General features: G+C 44.0%; 1 protein-coding gene across 5 annotated transcripts in view; it reads right to left on the reverse strand.

Annotated features, from left to right (window-relative positions):
* Positions 1-5,044: 5,044 nt before the first annotated feature.
* The window catches only part of LOC123758870 (uncharacterized), a 47,580-nt gene continuing 29,884 nt past the window's right edge, over positions 5,045-22,740 (reverse strand). For 2 of the 5 annotated variants that reach the window (XM_045743636.2, XM_045743635.2), the window contains exons 11-17: positions 20,164-20,259; positions 17,901-18,074; positions 14,229-14,363; positions 9,402-9,465; positions 7,869-7,902; positions 7,057-7,209; positions 5,045-6,682 (exon numbers count right to left, since the gene is read on the reverse strand). In XM_045743636.2, coding sequence (XP_045599592.2) covers positions 6,609-6,682; positions 7,057-7,209; positions 7,869-7,902; positions 9,402-9,465; positions 14,229-14,363; positions 17,901-18,074; positions 20,164-20,259 — 730 coding nt within the window. In that variant the 3' untranslated portion in view covers positions 5,045-6,608. The remainder of the gene's footprint in view (positions 6,683-7,056; positions 7,210-7,868; positions 7,903-9,401; positions 9,466-14,228; positions 14,364-17,900; positions 18,075-20,163; positions 20,260-22,740) is intronic. The other 3 variants (XM_045743638.2, XM_045743639.2, XM_069334700.1) reach the window with 3 other exon arrangements.

Below are 22,740 nucleotides of genomic sequence, written 5' to 3' on the forward strand. Positions count from 1 at the left end.
GCGCTAAATATCACCAAGGATGCCAATACGAGAACAAAAACGCATAAGGCGAACGATATCAAAAGTATCCGAGTCACCAAGAATTCTATCGAGGGACAGGTGACCGCGAGGGGCGGTCGGAAAGCAAGACACACGCTCGTCCTGGAAGTCAGGACATTCAAGAAGGACATGCACGACCGTAAGAGGGACAATGCAACTAGGACAATAAGGAGCAGGGCGGCGCTCCATCAAGTGACCATGGGTTAAGCGAGTATGGCCAATACGCAACCTCGCTAGAGCTGTTTCCCACCGCCGGTTACGGTGGAAGGAGGACGGCCACGAGGAAACACAACATTTAAGAGTACGTAGCTTGTTACCAGTAACAGACAACCAAGAAGCCTGCCAACGGGTAAGGACTGAGGAATGGATAACCGGGTAAAAGTCGGAATACGGAATGCCTTTACGAGAGATGGGACAAGAGCGGACAGCTTCCTTAGCGGCAGCATCCGCACGCTCATTTAAAGACACGCCAATATGGCTGGGAACCTAACAAAACTCAACCGACTTAAATTTACTGTGAACGAGAAACAGCCAATGCTGGATCTCGACAACTACCGGATGAACTGGATTAAAGCACCCGAGAGCCATGAGGGCACTACGAGAGTCAACAACAACCACAAAGGAAGACTGACAACGAGAAAGCAGGAGACGAAGAGCATAGATAATAGCATAAAGTTCCGCTGTAAAGATGCTAGTCTCCGGAGGCAAGCGACACATATAAGTGCGATCAGGAAAAATAACAGAGTAGCCAACACCGTCCGCTGACTTAGACCCATCGGTGAAGACAGAAACGGAGCGGGAGTGAGAAGAAAAGTGCTCGAGGAAAAGGCGTTTTAGAACTGTAGGAGGGGTAAAAGCTTTAGTGATACGAGTCAAGGATGTACAAAACCGCGGAAGAGGGACCCTCCACGGGGGCAAAGAAGGAACAACACGAGGAGAAACATCAGAAATACGAACGGAAAGAGAATCCTGCAGGCGAGATAACCGGACAGAAAGAGGGAGGTGGTGAAGAGGAACAGGAACCGCAGGAGGGGTAAAAGTTAAAGCACGACAGAGACGAGAGGAAGGATGTTGCAAGGACCGCGCAAGATAGCGAAGACAGTAGCGATCACGGCGGTCCTGGAGAGACAGGAAGCCAGTGTCAACATACAAGCTAAGGACGGGAGTCGAACGAAAGGCACCAGAACTGAGGCGCAACCCAGTATGGTGCAAAGCATCAAGACGGCGAAGAGTAGAAGGAGAAGCAGACGAGTAAGCAGGGCAACCATAATCGAGCTTAGACAGGACGAGAGAGGAATGTAAAGCAAGGAGAGTGCGCCTATCTGCCCCCCAAGAAGTATGGGACAAGACCCGAAGGAGGGTAAGGGACTTAGAGCACTCAACACGGAGGTAAGAGATATGGGGAGACCAAGACAAACGAGTGTCAAGGAATAACCCCAAAAGCTTCGCGGATTCTTTGTATTCAAGGGGATGACCATAAAGTGACAAAGAGGGACGAAGAACAACCCGTTTCCGCGTAAAAGTCATGGCACAAGTCTTAGAAGTAGAGAACTTGAAGCCATGACCTGTGGCCCAAGACGACACGGCATCAATCGCAAGTTGAAGCCGGCGTTGAAGGAGAGGCGAATCATCACCCTGACAACAAAGGGTAAGATCATCGACATAGAGAGCGGAGAAGACACCAGAAGGAAGAGAGGAAAGAAGACCATTGAGGGCAACCAGAAAAAGAGTAGTGCTCAGAACACTACCCTGGGGCACACCTTCGTATTGCTGAAAAGGGGGAGAGAGAGCGGTACCAAGGCGCACCCGAAAGGAACGACGAGAGAGGAAGCTGCGGAGAAAGAGAGGGAGATGACCACGAAGGCCAAAAGAATGAAGTTGAGATAGGATATGATAACGCCAAGTGGTGTCGTAAGCCTTTTCTAGGTCAAAAAGGACGGCAACAACGGAGGTCTTCGCAGCAAAAGCAGTACGTATATAGACCTCTAAGTTCACCAGGACATCTGTCGTGCTGCGGCACTTGCGGAAACCAAATTGAGAAGGGGAGAGGAGGTGATGGTGTTCCAGGAACCACAACAGACGAACGTTAACCATACGTTCAAAGAGTTTGCAGACACAACTTGTGAGAGCAATAGGGCGAAAGTCCTTAGGGGAAGTACCCAGAGACCCTGGTTTGCGAACAGGGAGGACAACGGCATCGAGCCAGTCCTCAGGGACTGACGACGACTCCCAGATCCGATTATACAGACTCAGTAAATACTGAGACGTGCTCGGAGGGAGATGGCGAAGCATCTCATAATGAATACCATCGGAGCCCGCCGCCGTAGAACCGCAGAGGGCCAGGGCAGAACGAAGTTCAGAGAGAGAGAAGGGATCATTATAGGGAAGCTGAAGATGAGTGCAGAAATCTAAAGGACGAGACTCAAGGACAGGTTTACGAAGAAGGAAAGATTGGGGAAGATGAAGACCAGAGCTAACAGAAGAAAAGTGGGAACCCAGTTCGGAAGCGACCTGCAACGGGTCCGCCACAAGAGTATCATGGAGGTGAAGGACCGGTGAAACATCGGGAACGAACTTGCCCGCTATCTTGCGGATACGCTTCCAGATCTGGGCCAGAGGGGTTTCGGACGTAATTGTCGAGACATAAGATGCCCAACATTCACGTTTAGCCGTACGGATGGAGGGGGAGTAGAAAGAGAGGAGCGCACCCCAGCAAGAGCAGCAACCGAAAGGGAAGCAGGGGCCAAAGAAACCTCCATAGCAGGAACAGGGGGCGCAAGCACTGAAACGGGAGTGGAAGGAGCAACAGAGCCAGAAGGAGGAGCTGAGGAAGAAAGCGAAGCCTTCTTACCCGCCGGGGAAGAGGAAGGAGAGGAGCCAGGCTTACGCTTCTGACTTAAAGTGACCGGTGTCCCAGCAACTACGTACCGGGCAACGGACTCCAGTGTCTCAACAGGAGAAGCCGAACGAGAGCACACACGACGGCCGTTAGGAGAGCGATGGACATCCGCCCGCACCGACAGGCGGCGGGGAGAGCCGATAGATGGAGGAAGAGGATGGGAAGGAGGATCGGAGGGGGACGAGGAAGGAGACACAGAAGACACGACAGACCGGGTAGAAGGAAGGGGAACCCCAGACAGAGGACCAGGAGGAGGATCCTTCGGGAGAGAACCCAAAGGGACAGAGGAGGGGGCAGTGGGCGCATCAGGGTCCAAGGCCTGGAAACGGTTGTGAGTCTGAGGAAGGCGGGAAGGACGAGGAGAGGAAGAGCGCAACACGCGAGCATAAGAGATATTAGCATAAGGCGGGAGCCGGCGAACCTGGCGCCTCGCCTCAGGAAAAGATAAACGCTCCCGGTGCTTCAAGTTGAGGACGGCTGCCTCAAGCTTGTAATGGACACACGCACGGGAGAAGGTAGGATGGGCCTCACCGCAGTTGAGGCAACGAGCCTGGGGAGAAGCGCACTCCGACTTAGAGTGACCTTCGCCACCACACATAGGACAGAGAGAGACAGTCCCGGAGCAGCGGAGGGCTCCATGCCCAAAACTCCAGCACTTGTTGCAGAGCCGAGGAGAAGGAATGTACTCCTGGACAGAGCACCTGGCACCAGCAAGAATGACAGAGGGTGGAAGGGTCCTACCATCAAAGGTAATCTTCACAACCCGGAGGGGTTGACGGCGACTACCACGAGGGGGACGAGTAAACGTGTCCACCTGGAGAATAGAATGGCCCTGGGCAGCGAGGATATGTCGAATATCGTCGTGGCAGTCGCGTAGGTCCCGAACACCGGTCGCAACATGGGGCGGGAGCAAAATAGTGCCAACACTGGCATTCAACTGGACGTTCTTCGAGACCCGAACGGGGGTCTCGCCAAGGCAGGATAAGGCAGCCAAGCGGGAAGCAGCATCCTGAGAAGGAGCAGCAACGACACGCGTACCGAGACGAGTGGGGTTAAAAGTAATGGAGGCATCCACGGAATCAATGAGATGTCGATGAAGGGAGAAATCGTCAGGAGGCGCAGAATCAAGAGGGAGGAGATCAAAATATTTGGCCCACGAAGCGGGACCAAACAAGGCTTGATAGGTAGCAGAACTGGAAGGAATCGAGCGAGGGCGGCCGTGACGAGAACGGCGGTGAGAACCCCCAGAGAGAGAGGGGTTAAAAGGCGCAGTAGTAACAACTAGAGAAGGAGCCGCGCCAGGGGACGAGGTAGTCACCACTGGGGGCTTGGGGCTCGACCCAACCACAGAGGAGGGAGGGGAGCCAGGGGAAGGAGTCAGAGAGGCCAAAGGAGGAGCAAGGTCGGGGCCCAATGCAGCGGAGGCTACAGAGCCCGGTCTTCCAATACGGACCGACTCGGGGGCTTGGTCGCCCACCCCACGAGCCTGAAAAGGTAAGCCAGAAGCAGCCGAAACAGGGGTTATCATCTTGACGAAATTACGAATTCACTCACGAATGTGCCCCCACACCCACCATGGAGCCACAATTAGAGGCAGGACACCCAACAAGAAGCTATCGCCGATCTTGTCGGGGCCTCCTAGGGGTGCGTCGTGAGTATACGCCCCACAAACGCCACCTTAAGAAACCGACAGTCCGTCGAGATCGGGTTCAGTGACGAAGTGGGGATTGACAATAAAAGGTTCCCCTCGCTCTCGACGTCGGGTACTGCAGTTCTACGGGTGCAAGAGTATGCCTCCTCAAGCACCCGGGCGTCAAAGTAGAAGAAGTCCAAGGGAAGAACCAGAACGAGCAAAAGGTCGGCAGGAAACGGCAAGCAGATAGGAGAAGAGGGGGGAGAAAAACGAAACAGAAGGAAAAGGAAAAGATGCCCAGCAGAATTGGAGAGGACGGCAGCAGGAGCACAAGGCTAGAAAAGGACAGAGGACTGTCCCAAGGAGCATCACACTCCGGCAGCCGCCCACTAAGCCCCCAGACGGCGACAACGAGCTGAGCGGGGAGGGGGTTAAACACACAAAAGGGTCTAGGGTTGAATTAAACAATCAAGTTTACTTGGGCAAAATTATCTACACGACACAGCACACACATACATATAAATATATACAATATTTACATAAACTTTATTTTCTAAGAATTACTTTGTTGTAGTTATCAAAAGGCACAAGTGACACGAACTACTTACTAGCGTAACAACATGGCTATACTAGACAGTATGGGACTGGCAATTAAGTTGTGGACATGGTGGATGGTGACGTTACAATCACGTAAGTTGTATGTGTGTAGGTAATGGCTAAGCATGAATATCAACAATCAAGTCAGTGAATTATCACTTTGCCTTCAGAAACCAATGTCCCAACTGGACTGGCAAAGTCAAGAATCTCTGCTACAAAAGTTAAGAGTCCACACTGGCATGAGAACATGGCCAAGTCTTCCCACCCGGATATTAAATACTAATAACTTCACCACAATAGTTACAATTTGAAAATATTGTAGTAACAGGAAACAATGATCCACACACAATCCCCTTCTTACCTTATGCGGTAAAAGTAAACCCAAAAAATGCAATGTCTCGAAAAGAGCACAACACCGTATATATTATTCTTACAGACCAGTGAACACTTCTCGTCTGTTCCCCACGGGTCGGCTAAACCAACTTAAGTCTGATATCAAACCCTCTCGGGGGGGTGAAAAAATATAAACTAATTTTACAAACTCTGGTACATACGCACATGTTCCGCTTCACAACACTGAATAATACAAATATACAAGTGTAACAGGAACAGATAAGCCCCTTCATGGGTTGGCTGATCTGAGGCTAACACTCACACGGAAAGCTGGATAGCCTTCAACCATTGAACACACAATGAAATATGACATATAAACATAATACACATGTATATAGTAATATTTAAATATAGACAAAACTGCAGCAGTATAATGTTAGACAATTGTAATACAGATTATTAAGTACTTTTAGGGCTGGGGTCATAACATTGTTATTACAGAAAAATAAGTCTGGCGTTGGTACATTAGACAACGGACGGTTAACAAGGCGGGGGTCCAAGAGCTAACAGTTCGATGCTGCAGGCACACGGTAAATACATGTACATACATTATAGCAAAAGAGAAGCATCAAGCATAGCCGTTCTATAGCATGTAAAAAGTGAGACTACTCACAGTGAAGGGAAATTCTCATGACAAACTGGTGTGTGAAGAACTCTATAATAGATTTCAGGAGGCCTTTACAAAGGAACCACAATTTACAGATAAAAGGCTAAAGGAAACACAGGATACCAGTAGTTACTGTGAAAGCGGTACAAAAATTACCTGTGGGAACCAGATTTACCAAAATCACCAAGGCTCCTGAAGAAGGTGGCACAGGCATTGTGGCACTCACTAACTTGTAAGCGTTGAATGGCAGGCTGCCATAATGCCTTAACAAATGCAAATTATTCTCCCCTTTCGTCAATCTTCGAATATTACTATACCTCTTTGATAGCATCATGGACAACACCCACAATCCTTAAATTAAGTATCAAGTGACAATAATACTGCATTGAGAGGTGAGGTAAGGTCTCAGTCTTCCAGATGTGATCAGTGTTCCAGGGCGCTCAGGTGGGCTGTGCCTTCTCCAGGAACTTCTTCAGCGTCGTGCGTGTTGTGGCGTCGGGGTCGAAGTCAGATTCTGACACAGAGAAAGATGAACATATATCCAGTCGCACATAAACATCTATTAAATAAAATGTGTATTATTATATATATAAAATACAACATTTTTTTTTCACCCTCGTCTTAAGTGTTGACTGGATGGTGTTGTATTAACGTGCACATGATAAGTATCTCGCAAAATGTAAATAATATATATATATATATATATATATATATATTATATATATATATATATATATATATATATATAATTGTTGCCCTCACATGGCAACAATGTCTTCTGTACGAACAGACTAAAACAAAGGGCTAGCCTTAGCCAGAACACACGGCTACGTCTCACCAGACAGTCTGCTAGGCTTCACCAGCTACAGAGACAAAGCTACTCCTCACCAGGGTCTGCCTGCTGTTTGGTGGTGGGGTCTGGCGTATTAAGCTTCATGTAGTCAACGTTGTCTGCGTCTCCTGACGGTACGATGGGTTGAGCTGCCTCTCCACGCGTCGCCGACCCTGTCCCCGAGGGCACGTATTCACTCGACTTTCCACCTGGACAAATATTCGACGATGTAAGTCATTGTATTCACATAACGGTTAAAATGCAAGCAAGAGTACGTAGCTTTATACCAAATAATTAGTTCTAAATATACATTTAATAAACTACTACTGCCAGCCAGAGGAGGTACTCCCTCCCTTTAATAAACTATAAATAAGAAAAAATAATGGTTCACCGTTTCATCTACGTATACTGTCTTCGAAGGAGGAGAGAAAGAGATAGATCAATATTAGAAATTTTCAGGACTCATGCTAGACATCATTGCATTGTTCTGTTGTGGACTAGGTTCATGGAAAGTATTAAAGTCAATTCGTTCCTGGGTCTGAAGTTACCACAGACTGAGTTAGGAAAGTAATCTCATTATATTGAATATTTTTTGTTAGCAGTTTTACAAGTTGGGTTACAGGTGAATATCTTTAACAGAATTAGAAAAGAGGCCCTTACCCTTTCTCTCCACACACACACACACACAATTGATGTTTTTCGCAAAGTGGTAGACGGTTGGAATAAGTCAAGTGAAAAGGTGGTGGAGGCCAAAACCGTCAGTAGTTTCAAAGCGTTATATGACAGAGTGCTGGGAAGACGGGACACCATGAGCATAGCTCTCATCCTGTAACTATCCTTAGGTAATTACACAAAAAAGCACACCCACCTCGGGTCGCAGCGGGACTTCCTCCGTCAGCAGGCTGCAAGGGAAACAGCATCGTCAGAAGACCGCCTCGATGCACACTGCAACATACTTTACACTATCAGCTCTTTGCAACACACAGGTGACGTTCAGTGCTACTTGTTGCAAATTACTGGTGATATTAAGTAAATCATTTAGGAATTAAAAAGGAATGATAGAGGGGCGGAAATAGTAGGAAGAATGAGAAGAGCAACGTACAAAAGGGAGATAAATTGTGAGAGTAAAGAGGTAAAGAAGAAGAGACGTGAAAAGAAAGGGGGAAGATAAAATAAATACAAACATGTGTAGAGTGACACACAAACAGGCTAACATGCACACACACACACACATACATACATACAAGTAGGAAGCAACTCTTTACACATACACAACCTGACATGCATATAGCAATACTCATGTATCAATATACACACTCAACCCGTTCTCGCACTTTCGTATAGTCAATATTGACTTATTAAATACGTGCATATGTGACATACTAAACATACTAGTTTACCTTGAAAAGCTTCATAGAAAACACCGACCTTACCTAACCTTCTTAGTATGCTAAGATAAGAATCTTATTGCTTCTTAATTACAATTATTACTTAACCTATTATAGGTATAGGTTAAGTAATAATTGTAATTACGAAGCAATAAGATGCTTATCTTAACATACTAAGAAGGTTAGGTAAGGTCGGTGTTTTCTATGAAGCTTTTCAAGGTAAACTAGTATGTTTAGTATGTCACATATGCACGTATTAAATAAGTCAATATTGACTAAGAAAGTGCGAGAACAGGTTGACACACTATACACACACACACATACTTAGTCGTGCAAAGACACAGAGGTAAACATTGAGAGAGAATTACTGTACATGCAAAGAAAACATACATGTCGAGAGAACAAACACACAGCTACATACACATGTACAGATATACCTGCATACATAAATATGCATAGACAGAGACAGCCAGCCAGCCATGCAGTCCCACAAGACATACAGAAAACAAAAGTGAAGCCAGTACTCACCACCAACAAAAGCTAACAGTCCCTCCCCTCAAGGCTTCACACCCACACATCAACCAAGAGCTAAAGCTCCATCCTGCAGACACAAGTATGTAAACACACACAAACCCGTCGTAATGGGATGACAGCAGAGTGGCAACAGGTGCAAAATCACACCCATCACAGAGTAAATCTTTATTAAAATAAATTGAAATGAATGTTACAGAAGTATAAACGAGGTATTTCAGAGAGGGAGATAGAGCAAGAAAAAACAAAAGCAGACACTAGCTATTATGGAAAGCTTATATTCATCAAATAGTCAAGAAATGCTAGAGGTAGGCTCAGCATGCCTTAAGTAAATAATCAAGAGCAGTAGAGTCCAAGTGGCAGTCACGTGCAAGCAACAGCACGCAAGAGTTAAGAGCGAGGGAGGAAGTCAAGCATGAACCAGAGGTCTTCTGGCTCCTGCAGCAGAGCTGGACGAGGTATCGAGGCTAGTAAGGTCTTGCCTTGAGGTTGGTCTTCATGGCCTGGAGCTGGCTCATCAGGTCCTGGTTACGCTCCTGGAACTGCCTGTAAGAGAAGACGATGGTCAACATGGGCTTGGGTTGACTGTTCTATATTTAATGTTGTGAAGGGCTGCATATTATGGAAAGTGGATCTAGGAATTAGTAATAAAGTGAGTGAGTACCATTGCAAGCCGGAAATTAGGCAGAAAATTCCTTGTAAGAATACAAGCGAAGAATAAATCAGTGTTATAAATCGAGTAACTGGAAACTGGTGACATCAACCTGGGACAACAAGAGGTCACCTGTACCGCACCGGGGACCAGCTTCGCTACCCTACGCTAAGTACCTGCCATAAAGTTTGAACAAAATAACACACATAATATTACAAACATACGGTATACATATAATATTATAAATATTAAATATATAAATATATACATATAATTTTATAAAGAGTTAAAAGGACTGACATCAACAAGTGATCCATACAGTGTAGCACAAATACAATACATCAGACAATGGAGAGGTGTGGCGAGTGTTCGGGAGTACTGGGAAGACGTACTGGAGGCGTTAAGTGTTGCATCTGTAACAAAAGATTTCACCTGGGTTTTGCAGAATTATCTCCAGGATGCACAAACAGGCAAGGAATTTACTGGGTTTGCAAAGATGACAGGTTAATGTTGGAGAACATAACTAAACTGATGAAAAACATTCCCAAACAGTCACAAGTCGAGCCTGGCCTCGGGCCGGGCTTGGGGAGTAGAAGAACTCCCAGAACCCCATCAACCAGGTATCAACCAGGTATCCCGAGTCACAGCGATTTTCATTCACAGAAAAGCTACCAGTGATATATGCGGACTGGGAAAAGACAACATTGGATAACGGCCAAAACTCACGAACAGGTAGTTTAGAGAACCGCAGCAGTAGTGTGGAGGAAGAGGGTATTGTGGTACAAAACAACAGCAATATTGCAGAGCCAGGTAATATAAACGATGAGAGCAACAGTGAGACAGAGTGCATAAATGTAGGAATTGGGACGAAAGACGGAGATGGCTCCAATAAAGAGGTAGACAAGACAGACACAGGTATAAATACCTTGAAAAACGCAAAAACTGAACATATTTGCAAATTCTACGCTAAAGGAATATGCAAATATGGAAAATTAGGAGCAAAATGCAATTTTCTGCATCCTCGAAAATGCAGGAACATGTTGGCGAAGGGTACATGCCGTTTTGGAACAGGGTGTAGATACTTTCACTCTAAATTATGTCAATTTTCAATTAGGGACAAAAAATGCTACAATCTTCAGTGTCCGAAATTCCACGTGAGAGGTACACAGCATTATAGACGGGAAGATCAATATGGCACTACTGGAAATTTTTTAGAGGAAGGCAGAAACAGTAGAAAATATAAGGGAGAGGAACAGTTAGATGGAACCACTACAGGATTACAGAGGGGAAGGGAGATACCCACAAGACTGGAATACAAATTATCAACAAGCACACAGGTACTACACCAGACAACACCCGTCCTACTACCAAAACTGGACGAATCACTTCCAAAACAACACACCCTGGACCTGGGTTGAGTGGGGGGAGAACTACCAAAGCCCACCAGAAGTGACACGCAATGTGGGAAATCATTCATATTTGCAAACATACAAGGCTTGAAACGAAAATCAAGAAATAAAGTTAAGTTCATAAATGGCCGCCTAATAGAATCGAACTCAATATTTGGTGCATTTACAGAAACCCACACAAAAGACCACATGGATAGTGAAATCTGGATTCCGAATTATAATCTATATAGATGTGACAAATTAGATTAAGTGGAGGAGTAGGTCTGTATATTAAAGAGGAGCTGGCATGCACAGAGCTCCTGAACTCGTCCAATGAGGTGGTAGAGGTACTTGGAATCAAGGTAGAAAATATGAATCTACTTATTATTTTAATATACAAGCCGCCAGATGCAACAAGTTAAGGAATTCACTGAACAGATCCACAAAATAGAGAATATCCTTGATAACCAGCAAACCCAGTGCCAGACATCTTCCTTGAAGACTTCAATCTACCCAGTTTAAAATGGAGAATAGTAAACAATAACATTATAGCAGGAAGTCAACCTGGAAATAACCAACCACAGGTCAGAGAACTACTGAGATTCTGTGACAAATTCTCGCTCAGTCAGCAGATTACAGAACCAACTAGGAACGAAAACACCGGACCTGATATTCACGAACAATGAGGAGCTAATCAGAGACATTACTGTCTCAGACACTACGTACTCGGACCACAAGCTCATTGAAGTGCAAACTAACATTAATAACGGTAGTAGGCCCAAGAGAAACAACAAGCGAGAAGGGCTATTCAATAAATTCAATTTTAATAATAAAAGGATAGATTGGGAGAAAATAAACAGGGAACTTATAAACATTCAATGGGAAAATGTTCTAAGAAATAAAAATCCTACAGAAGGAATAGAAAAACTGACTTCTGGTGCATATGAAGTCTATCTGAAATATGTTCCTTTGAGGAATGCCAGAAAGAGGTCCAATGTAGAAAGAGAACGCAGACGACATTACAAAAGGAGGAAGAAATAAACGGAAATGCTTAAGCAGACACGACTCTCCATACAAAGAAGAAATAATTTAAACAGGGAGATTGAAGAAATCGAACAGAGACTGAAGCATTCCTATCAGACTGAAGAAAGGCAACTAGAACAGAAAGCAATTCAAGAAATAAAGAAAAACCCTATATATTTCTTCACATATGCTAAACCAAAAGCGAAAACCACTGCCAGTATTGGACCTATTCGTATTAGTGAAGGTTCATACACTGAGGATGACAAAGGAATTAGTGAAATCCTAAAAAAACAATATAAGGACATGTTTAGCACTCCGATACTCAGCATGAAAGTGGAAGATTCGGACAATTTCTTTATGAATGATACTTAAACACCTGTAAATATAACTGATATCAGCACGAGGGTGGCAGATTTTGAAAGAGAAATTGACAATATGCCCATGAACTCATGCCCGGGTCCAGACTCGTGGAATTCAATATTTATAAAGAAATGCAAAGTGCCAGTAGCACAGGCACTCAGTATAGTGTGGAGGAAGAGCTTTGACACGGGGGAGATACCAGATGCGCTAAAAGCAGCAGACAATGCCCCTCTACACAAGGGTGGTAGCAAAGCATTGGCAAAGAATTATAAACCAGTTGCACTAACATCCCACATAATAAAAGTATTTGAGAGAGTGATCAGGAGTCAGGTCACTAGATTCATGGAAACCAATGACCTCCACAATCCAGGCCAACATGGATTTAGAGCAGGAAGATCATGCCTCTCACAGCTACTTGACCACTATGACAAAATCACTGAGGCATTAGAGGAAAAACATAATGCAGATGTCGTATACACAGATTTTGCAAAGGCATTCGACAAATGTGACCATAGAGTGATTGCACACAAAATGAGGTCAATGGGTATAACTGGTAAAGTTATAAATTCATATATATTCATAAATTCGCTGGATACTCAATTTCCTGTCGGACAGAACACAAAGAATAACAGTCAATCAAGTAAAATCGAGTCCGAGCGCAGTTAAAAGCTCTGTACCTCAAGGTACAGTCCTTGCACCACTGCTGTTCCTTATTCTCATATCAGACAGACAAAAACACAAGTCACAGCTTCGTGTCATCCTTTGCAGATGATACAAAAATCAGCATGAAAATTACCTCTGCTGAAGACATTGATAAACTACAAACAGATATTAACATTTTTTTGATTGGGCAGCAGAAAATAACATGATGTTTAACGGTGATAAATTCCAGGTACTCAGATACGGCAAAAATGGGGATCTTAAACATAATACAGGGTACAAAACACAATCGAATCTGCCCATTGTAGGAAAACAGCATGTCAAGGATTTGGGAATAATGATGTCCGACGACCTAACGTTTAGGGAGCATAACCAAGCAAGTATTGCGTCAGCCAGAAAAATGATAGGATTGATTACGAGAACCTTCAAGTCCAGAGATCCCATCATAATGGTTGTACTCTTCAAATCACTTGTGTTGTCCCGTCTTGAGTACTGCTCAGTACTCACTTCCCCCTTCAGAGCAGGAGAGATTGCTGAAATTGAGGGAATACAGAGAACATACGGCACGCATAGACGAGATAAAGCACCTAAATTATTGGGATCGTCTCAAAGCTCTCCAAATGTACTCACTAGAAAGGAGACGAGAGAGATACCAAATAATATACACATGGAAAATACTGGAGGGACAGGTCTCAAATCTGCACAGTAAAATAACGTACTGGAGTGAACGACATGGAAGAAAATACAGAATAGAACCAGTGAAGAGCAGAGGTGCCATGGGCACAATCAGAGAACACTGTATGAACATCAGAGGTCCACTGTTGTTCAACGTCCTACCAGCGAGCATCAGAAATATTACAGGAACAACCGTGGACATCTTCAAGAGGAAACTAGATTGTTTCCTTCAAGGAGTGCCGGACCAACCGGGCTGTGGTGGGTATGTGGGCCTGCGGGCCGCTCCAAGCAACAGCCTGGTGGACCAAACTCTCACAAGTCAAGTCTGGCCTCGGGCCGGGCTTGGGGAGTAGAAGAACTCCCAGAACCCCATCAACCAGGTATATAAAGGTAAAACCAGCCATTGATATATCTAATATCTATATATTTTGTCTAATTAAATATAATTAAACAAACGGAACATAAATGCTTACGAACGCTCACGAAGTCTTAAAAAGTATAGATGTTTACGAAGGGTCATGTAAAAGCAAGTGCACGCGCACACAACTTACTTAATATCTTCCTGGGTCATGTTTTCGTATTTTTTCCTTGTGTCGTCCGTGGGGTCGGGAATATGAACTTTCCAGTCGAAGGGCCTCCCCGTGGGCTGGTAGGGCTCCTGGGGCGGCGCCCTCTGCCAGTCCTTCCTGTAGATACAACACCCTGGCATATGTACTTTAACCAACGAGAGATGTATTAATAAAACATGATTGTGTAAATGACTAGTGTGGCTTAACTGTTGTCATGGTAACCGCCATGATTATAAAAGGTCAGGATGTTCATGAGGTTCACTTATTTACATTTGCTTGGAACCTGAGGAATGAATAACGAAATTTATATTCAAAGCTAGTTTCTTTTAGTAGAAAGGTGAATGCACGGAAGAGCGGGGTAATATACAACATCTACATCATATATACATCATCATACGTATACATCATCATCTACTGCATGCATTATATCAATATACTAGTCAATATACCAAGATATTGACTAGACCAAGAATCAGTTCACTTAAAGATATAGTCACTGAAGCACTAACTCAGGACAGAAGAGCCTCTAATACCAACAGGTTGCAATAAACATTGTGCAACAAACACCATCAATACATTCGATACAACACATACAGCCACTGAGAGGGGGGTGTCGAGGAAATACATGCAGACTTCGTTATGCAAGCCCCTTGGGAATCGCTGCCAGCAGACTAATATTATGGATCTTGAAGGAAAAAAAAGAACCAGACTAATCCTATCTGTTTCCTCCTCAGGACACACCAAGCCAAGCACCGTTCACTGCAGGAAGCACAACGCCCTCAGGTGGCGCTCTACATCACTCACTGAAAAACTTTGTTTTTATCAAGTCTGAACGACAGGAGACACGTGAGAGCGGCCCGACATCCCAGAACAACACGACTGAGGTTTCTCCTCATCAACTACCTTCAATTTACGTTCTGAATCCTCGCCCTCACCAGCGACTTATGTTCTTTTTTTACTCTAATCTGAAGCCCATCATGAGTCATAAAGAGGGTACGATGATCCATATATGGATTAACAGCCATCATCATCAATGGAGAAGAAAGTCCTCAATGCGTTATATTTGTAGCAAATCTTTGTCAAATTATTATATGAAAAACAAAAAAATTGACGCAATATTTGCAGAATGTTTATCCTCAATACAAGGACCAGGATAAAAGTCTTTTTTTATATCATGGGAAATACTCTCAAAAAGGTGAAACTGGACTCGACAGACATATTCCAATCACACGGATACTGAAGCTTCTTATGTTGTAGCAAAGAAGAAGAAAAACCACATACAATTGGAGAACTCTGATCAAACCTTGCACTCTCAAAATGGTGAACGTTGTGTTGTAAAGATGTGACAATTTCACTATCAAACAGTATACTGTTCAAAGGAGACCTTGCGTCATGGTCAGTGTAGCATCAAGGATTAAACTCTCGACTCACGACTTTTCAAGCAGCCAGAGTGCTGTACCACCCACAACCCAACCAGAGTGTACGTCCCTAGTCGTCATGACAACCTCTACAAGTCGTCATGACACCCCCTACAAGTCGTCATGACAACCTCTACAAGTCGTCATGACACCCCCTACAAGTCGTCATGACAACCCTACAAGTCGTCATGACAACCTCTACAAGTCGTCTTGACAACCTCTACAAGTCGTCATGACAACCCCTACAAGTCGTCATGGCAACCCTACAAGTCGTCATGGCAACCCTACAAGTCGTCATGACAACCTCTACAAGTCGTCATGACAACCTCTACAAGTCGTCATGACAACCTCTACAAGTCGTCATGACAACCTCTACAAGTCGTCATGACAACCTCTACAAGTCGTCATGACAACCTCTAATAGTCGTCTTGACCTCTAAAAGTCGTCTTGACAACCTCTACAAGTCGTCATGACAACCTCTAAAAGTCGTCTTGACAACCTCTAAAAGTCGTCTTGACAACCTCTAAAAGTCGTCTTGACAACCTCTAAAAGTCGTCATGACAACCTCTAAAAGTCATGACAACCTCTACAAGTCGTCATGACAACCTCTACAAGTCGTCATGACAACCTCTACAAGTCGTCATGACAACCTCTACAAGTCGTCATGACAACCTCTACAAGTCGTCATGACAACCTCTACAAGTCGTCATGACAACCTCTACAAGTCGTCATGACAACCTCTACAAGTCGTCATGACAACCTCTACAAGTCGTCATGACAACCTCTACAAGTCGTCATGACAACCTCTACAAGTCGTCATGACAACCTCTACAAGTCGTCATGGCAACCTCTACAAGTCGTCATGGCAACCCTACAAGTCGTCATGGCAACCCTACAAGTCGTCATGGCAACCCTACAAGTCGTCATGGCAACCCTACAAGTCGTCATGGCAACCCTACAAGTCGTCATGGCAACCCTACAAGTCGTCATGACAACCCTACAAGTCGTCATGACAACCCTACAAGTCGTCATGACAACCCTACAAGTCGTCATGACAACCCTACAAGTCGTCATGACAACCCTACAAGTCGTCATGACAACCCTACAAGTCGTCATGGCAACCCTACAAGTCGTCATGGCAACCCTACAAGTCGTCATGGCAACCCTACAAGTCGTCATGGCAACCCTACAAGTCGTCATGGCAACCCTACAAGTCGTCATGACAACCTCTACAAGTCGTCATGACAACCTCTACAAGTCGTCATGACAACCTCTACAAGTCGTCATGACAACCTCTACAAGTCGTCATGACAACCTCTACAAGTCGTCATGACACCCCTACAAGTCGTCATGGCAACCCTACAAGTCGTCATGGCAACCCTACAAGTCGTCATGACACCCCTACAAGTCGTCATGGCAACCCTACAAGTCGTCATGGCAACCCTACAAGTCGTCATGGCAACCCTACAAGTCGTCATGGCAACCTTACAAGTCGTCATGACACCCCTACAAGTCGTCATGGCAACCCTACAAGTCGTCATGGCAACCCTACAAGTCGTCATGGCAACCCTACAAGTCATGACAACCCTACAAGTCGTCATGACAACCTCTACAAGTCGTCATGGCAACCTCTACAAGTCGTCATGACAACCTCTACAAGTCGTCATGACAACCTCTACAAGTCGTCATGACAACCTCTACAAGTCGTTATGACAACCTCTACAAGTCGTCATGACAACCTCTACAAGTCGTCATGACAACCTCTACAAGTCGTCATGACAACCTCTACAAGTCGTCATGACAACCTCTACAAGTCGTCATGACAACCTCTACAAGTCGTCATGACAACCTCTACAAGTCGTCATGACAACCTCTACAAGTCGTCATATCAACCTCTACAAGTCGTCATGACAACCCTACAAGTCGTCATGACAACCTTACAAGTCCTCACAGACAACCTGCAAACCTCATCAGGTTTGCAGCAACACGCCACACCTGCAGTCCCCATGCCGTTAGGTGTGGAACTATTAACCCGTATACTCGCCTGTAAACCAAAAGTCTCCCATACACTCCATCAAATTTCTACGAACTACGATTTGTAAGAGACATCGTGTGCGTTAGCAATCACGGGATTCAACTACACGTAGCCTCGCCTCAAAGAGACATTTGATTCACTCTCAGGTGTTTTGACGTTCAAGCCTACCGCCACAGCGGTCGACTCGGCCAGCTCACTTACAAAGGCAGGGTGCTGGGCCCCTCGGCCTGCTGCTGCTGGGGGAGCTTCCAGAGGCTGGCCGTAGGGTCGTTAGAGGGTAGTGGCTTCTTCGGTACTTGGTCATCGAACGCCCCGAGACGCAGGGTGGTCCTGGGTCTGTTAAGCTGCTGCTTCCTGAGGCGGGGGACATCCAGGCTGTGGGACATGCATCGTCAAGCACTGTGTTAGAAGCTTGTGATTATATCGTCAATATGCACAGAGTCCGATTATAACAAAATACAAACATGCGTATATATGCATATAAAAAGTATATACAATTATAATATACATATGTACCTAATAGCCAAAGCCACAATACTAGTACGTGTCTAAGCAAGCATGGCTCATTTTGCCTAACAGCCAGAGAGATTTTGCTTGTTACAAATTTCTTTCGAAATTAGTTCACAAACAATACAGCCTCCTGTATAAATAGTACTTTGTGTAGCTCTATGGACCATCGTACATACACAGACGTAATGGATAATAAGATAATAGAATTTGGTACCATTCACTTTTGCAAGTCCGAAAAAAATAAAGCTGAAAACCAACATTAAATATTCCTAAGCCTTAGATACCGTGTTTTAGGCCTAGGAAGGTTAGATTAAGCTAGATTTTCTTTGCAACATGAGGATAAAACTTTTCCGGTTTGTCCAAATTCAATGGTACCGATTTCTACTTTTTAATTGTCTTTAACGGCAATATATGAAACGATGGTCCTAATCGTTACTATAAGCCCTACCTAAACAGGAAGATGGTGGCCTAGTTAATAATATACTAACATGCACAATTACATCACAATACCGTACGCATCTTCGGTCAGGTTACTAATTTATTTTCATCGAAACTCATGCATATCAAAAAGCTCTTAATTCCACAAGAGAAACTATTTGAAAATATTTGTATTTGAGAAAATATGGCTTGTTAAGCAACTGTGTACTACTAGGTGTGTGTATGTGTGTGGTCATACATATAGTTACAGAAATACCATGACAAATAACACGTCAGGTCAATATGTTTATCATAACAAGTGATCACAACCAAGGTGATGTATTGACGACAAGCAGGAAACACAACCGGGTTAACACGTCCACAACACCACCAACTGTGTGCAGATGATGGTCACAATAACGTGGCTGAAGAAATGATGACCAAACCCCACACCAGAAAAATAAACCACGACGTTTCGGTCCATCCTGGACCGAAATGTCGATCCAACACAATCGACTTTATAATGGTCTAGGATGGACCGAAACGTCGTCGTTTCATCATTATCTTCTAGTGTGTTGTTTGGTCATCACCAGCAGCTGTGTCGAGAGCTATGGAGCTTGTAGTGTATATGTATAGAACCGCTTACCTGCTGGAACTAAAGTGCAATGGTTTTACACGCATACTTTCACCAGACGACCGTACTTTGCACAAGTGAGAAAGGCATGTGTAAACATTAGCAGTGGACAGAGTATGGGTACAGTGTGGACAGTGCGGGCATTCTGTGGACGTGATATGGACAGACTACAGGCGAGTGAGCTTATCAGTGGGTAGCCTAGTCGACGAGAACGCACTTTGGGTGCGTGCCTGAGGAAACTCTGGACTGACAATTACCTCACACACTCACCCAATAGTCATAACGATCAATGATTACAGTACCTGTGTGCGTAACTCGCAAGTTTCCATGAAGCCCCTCTTCTGTGTTGATCATGTAAGCCAGGGAGCTATATTCACGACAGGCTGTAACCAATATGAGTCTTCCTTTCACATGGTTAATGTCACTTGTTGTATCTTGCACAACACGCTGTAATTTGACTAGTCTGTTCCTCTTTCACTTAAGTATAAATCCAATCAAACAACGAGTTCATCCATCACACAGCCAGTTCAGCCGTTATACATTCAATTTAGCAACCACAGCACGCTTGTGATTGCTAACAGACCATTTGTCTCACAGCTAGTCAAGTCTGTAAGCGAGACAGCAGCACACACCATCACTAAACCAGCAAACCACACGCTAAACCAGTCGTCATGCACAATCCAATCAGCTTCGCAGGAAATCAACTTAGCATTGCAGTCAACTGAGCAACACGTCAATCAACCAAACTCTAAGACAGTTAACTAAGGGCCAACCCCTTCAATGAAGTTTCAAAGCAGTCAACCAAGCATTAAGCCAGTAAGCAAGGCACCAAGCTCGCAGGTTAAGCCAGCCACCCAGCCTAGTTGAGAGGGAGGACATTGGTCTCCCGCAAAAGCCACCTACCCGCTTGTGGGTGCAGCCAGCTCGTGGGGGTCCGGTAGAGGTTTCGGCCGCTTTCTGTCTTCACCGTTTTTGGCCATTTTCAGGGGTGTAGTTGGGCTAATTGGCAATTGAACAGAGTCGGGTTGTTAGTAAGTATTCATATATCAAATATACTGAACGTCCTCTACTCAGCCTCCTGTTATAGCTAATGTTCCCTCTGAATGCCCTCTACTCTTAATTACACAATCTACGTGCTTACCCACACTGTGTGGGATACTCAGTGTCTGCTTGATATTATAAGACAATACAATGGTGTACTCTTACTGAATACGAGTAGCTACAGCCTAGTGTATCTGTTATACACAGTTGCAGAATTATACACTGAGGGTCTTTGTGTCCATACACGATATTGTAACATACAACAACAACTAACAGCACATACAGGTTGGTACTAGATACTACACAAAATATATTCACCGTTCTGTGAAACTCTTATTATATTTCGAAACTAAATTATTACGTCTCAAAAAATTACATTTTGTGCATATATCGTACATATTGTCTGACGTCCCTCTTCACAACACTCAAAGCAATCAGTCCTCTTAAAACTAATGTCGTTTTTCGCTCGTGCGCACGCTATGGCCAAACATGGACATAATTTGAAATGAAATCGGCTCACGAAAGTGATGTACTGTCCTGTTTTTTATGTGAGGTGTCTCGCTTACTCGGAAAGGTTAGGACAGGAAACTTTCAATTAACATTTTTCGCGACTTTGAAACTTTAGGAGAACTTTCTGCCCTCCTAGCCTACCAGAGGACTCTTAACTTACTGTTTTGAAAAAAAAATCCCAAATTTATTAAAAAATTTCATCTTCAACTTACGTCCATTTTTGGCCATACGGGACAAATTCAGACGTAATTTGTAAGATGATAGGTTGCATAAAGAGCGTTAACAACAGATTACTCTTATTACACTTGGGCTGGACGGTAGTGACGGTATCGCTTCATGCAGGTCAGCGTTCAATCCCCGACCGTCCACAAGTGGTTGCGGCACCATTCCTTCCCCTCCCCTGCCTCCCTCCCCCCCCCCCCCCACCCAGACCCACCCCAAATTCTTATCCCTTCCAAGTGCTATGTAGTCGTAATGGCTTGGACGCTTTCCCCCGATAGTTGCTTCCCTTCTTACTTTCGTAGTGTACAGACATATTTAACATCCAGTCAGTTCTCTATTTCATACAACGTATGACACTACCTAGAATCTAGATATTTGTAACAAACCCTATTTCTGCAGAAATTCTGTATTTATGTAAAATATATACACGTTATATATTGTAAACTCTACATATGTGTGATTGTGTGTGCCAGGAGACAAATAATCCCTTAATGATTGTGTTTAGGTATCAATATTGCATATCAGGTCATTTTTAAGTTACCTGATATAATAATTAAATAATCTAATTAATAAGGTAATAATTTAAAAAATCTACACATTTTGGCAGCAAGACAAAAGGTTGTGCCATACAGTGCCACAACTTGCTTAACTTTCAACTGTGAAATGTTCAATGAATATGGTGATATATTGTTGATAAACATTATTCATCGTTATTGAAAACGTTATTGAAACGTTTTTGAAAACGGTTTGTGTGTTTTATTATAGATGAGGTAAACGTTATCGTCCGTTCCCGTCCGGTGTGCGATCTACAAGCAAACTAGTAGTTCCCAACACTATATTCAGGACAAAAATATACTTGCTGATTTTCTTCAGTAATCTTTTGTGGTGGACTTAATAATCCTCCTGTGGTTGATGGCTTTTAGCCCAACACTAAACCAAATAACAGTTAACTGTTACAAGTTAGTCTATGTTTGTCAAATATTATAGATGACAAATTGCTGATTTTCCACAAGTGTTAAATTTCGGCCGATTGATTCACAATTTCATTATCTGACTTACTCTATTTAGAGTTCCATTGATCAACCGGTTAGACCAAATCAGCTCACTTGGGAGTTTCTTGGTACTGCAAAGAGGTGATCATTTCCACCACCACACTTTGATGGTGGATTAACTTATGATATAGTTCGTGAATAACTTAGGATTGTTCCCCGACTGTCATATTGATAGATGAAATACGATTAAGAATGTCACAATTATGCATTTGACATCTTAAGAGTTAGGAATTGATTTACATTATGCAAATTATTCACATCGTCATTAATTTCAATCGATACTTGTGTTGTAGTAACAATACTCACTGGTGTTTAGTCTTTGATTGCAGTGTCTCTGCTTGCTCAGGAATGGATCAGTTTCACATAACCAGTGAAGCAAATAACTTTTGAATCGATCATTAATTCAATATCGAAATATCAACTTTTAAGTTGCATTCTGCCATCACACCCCCCAGTAGGTAGTAGTTGGGAACCCAGGTGACACTGATATAATTCAAACAACAGAGGTAAATCATCCTAATGAAAGATACATACATAATGGCATAACCAGACATATGCCTGGTTATGCCATTATGTATCTGGTGACACACAGCTCTGCGCCTACTGGTGACATATTTTTAGCTCTGCACCTAATGGTGACTCCCCATCTATAGCT

Source organism: Procambarus clarkii, chromosome 31 (assembly GCF_040958095.1).
Source record: "Procambarus clarkii isolate CNS0578487 chromosome 31, FALCON_Pclarkii_2.0, whole genome shotgun sequence".
Lineage (NCBI taxonomy): Eukaryota > Metazoa > Arthropoda > Malacostraca > Decapoda > Cambaridae > Procambarus > Procambarus clarkii.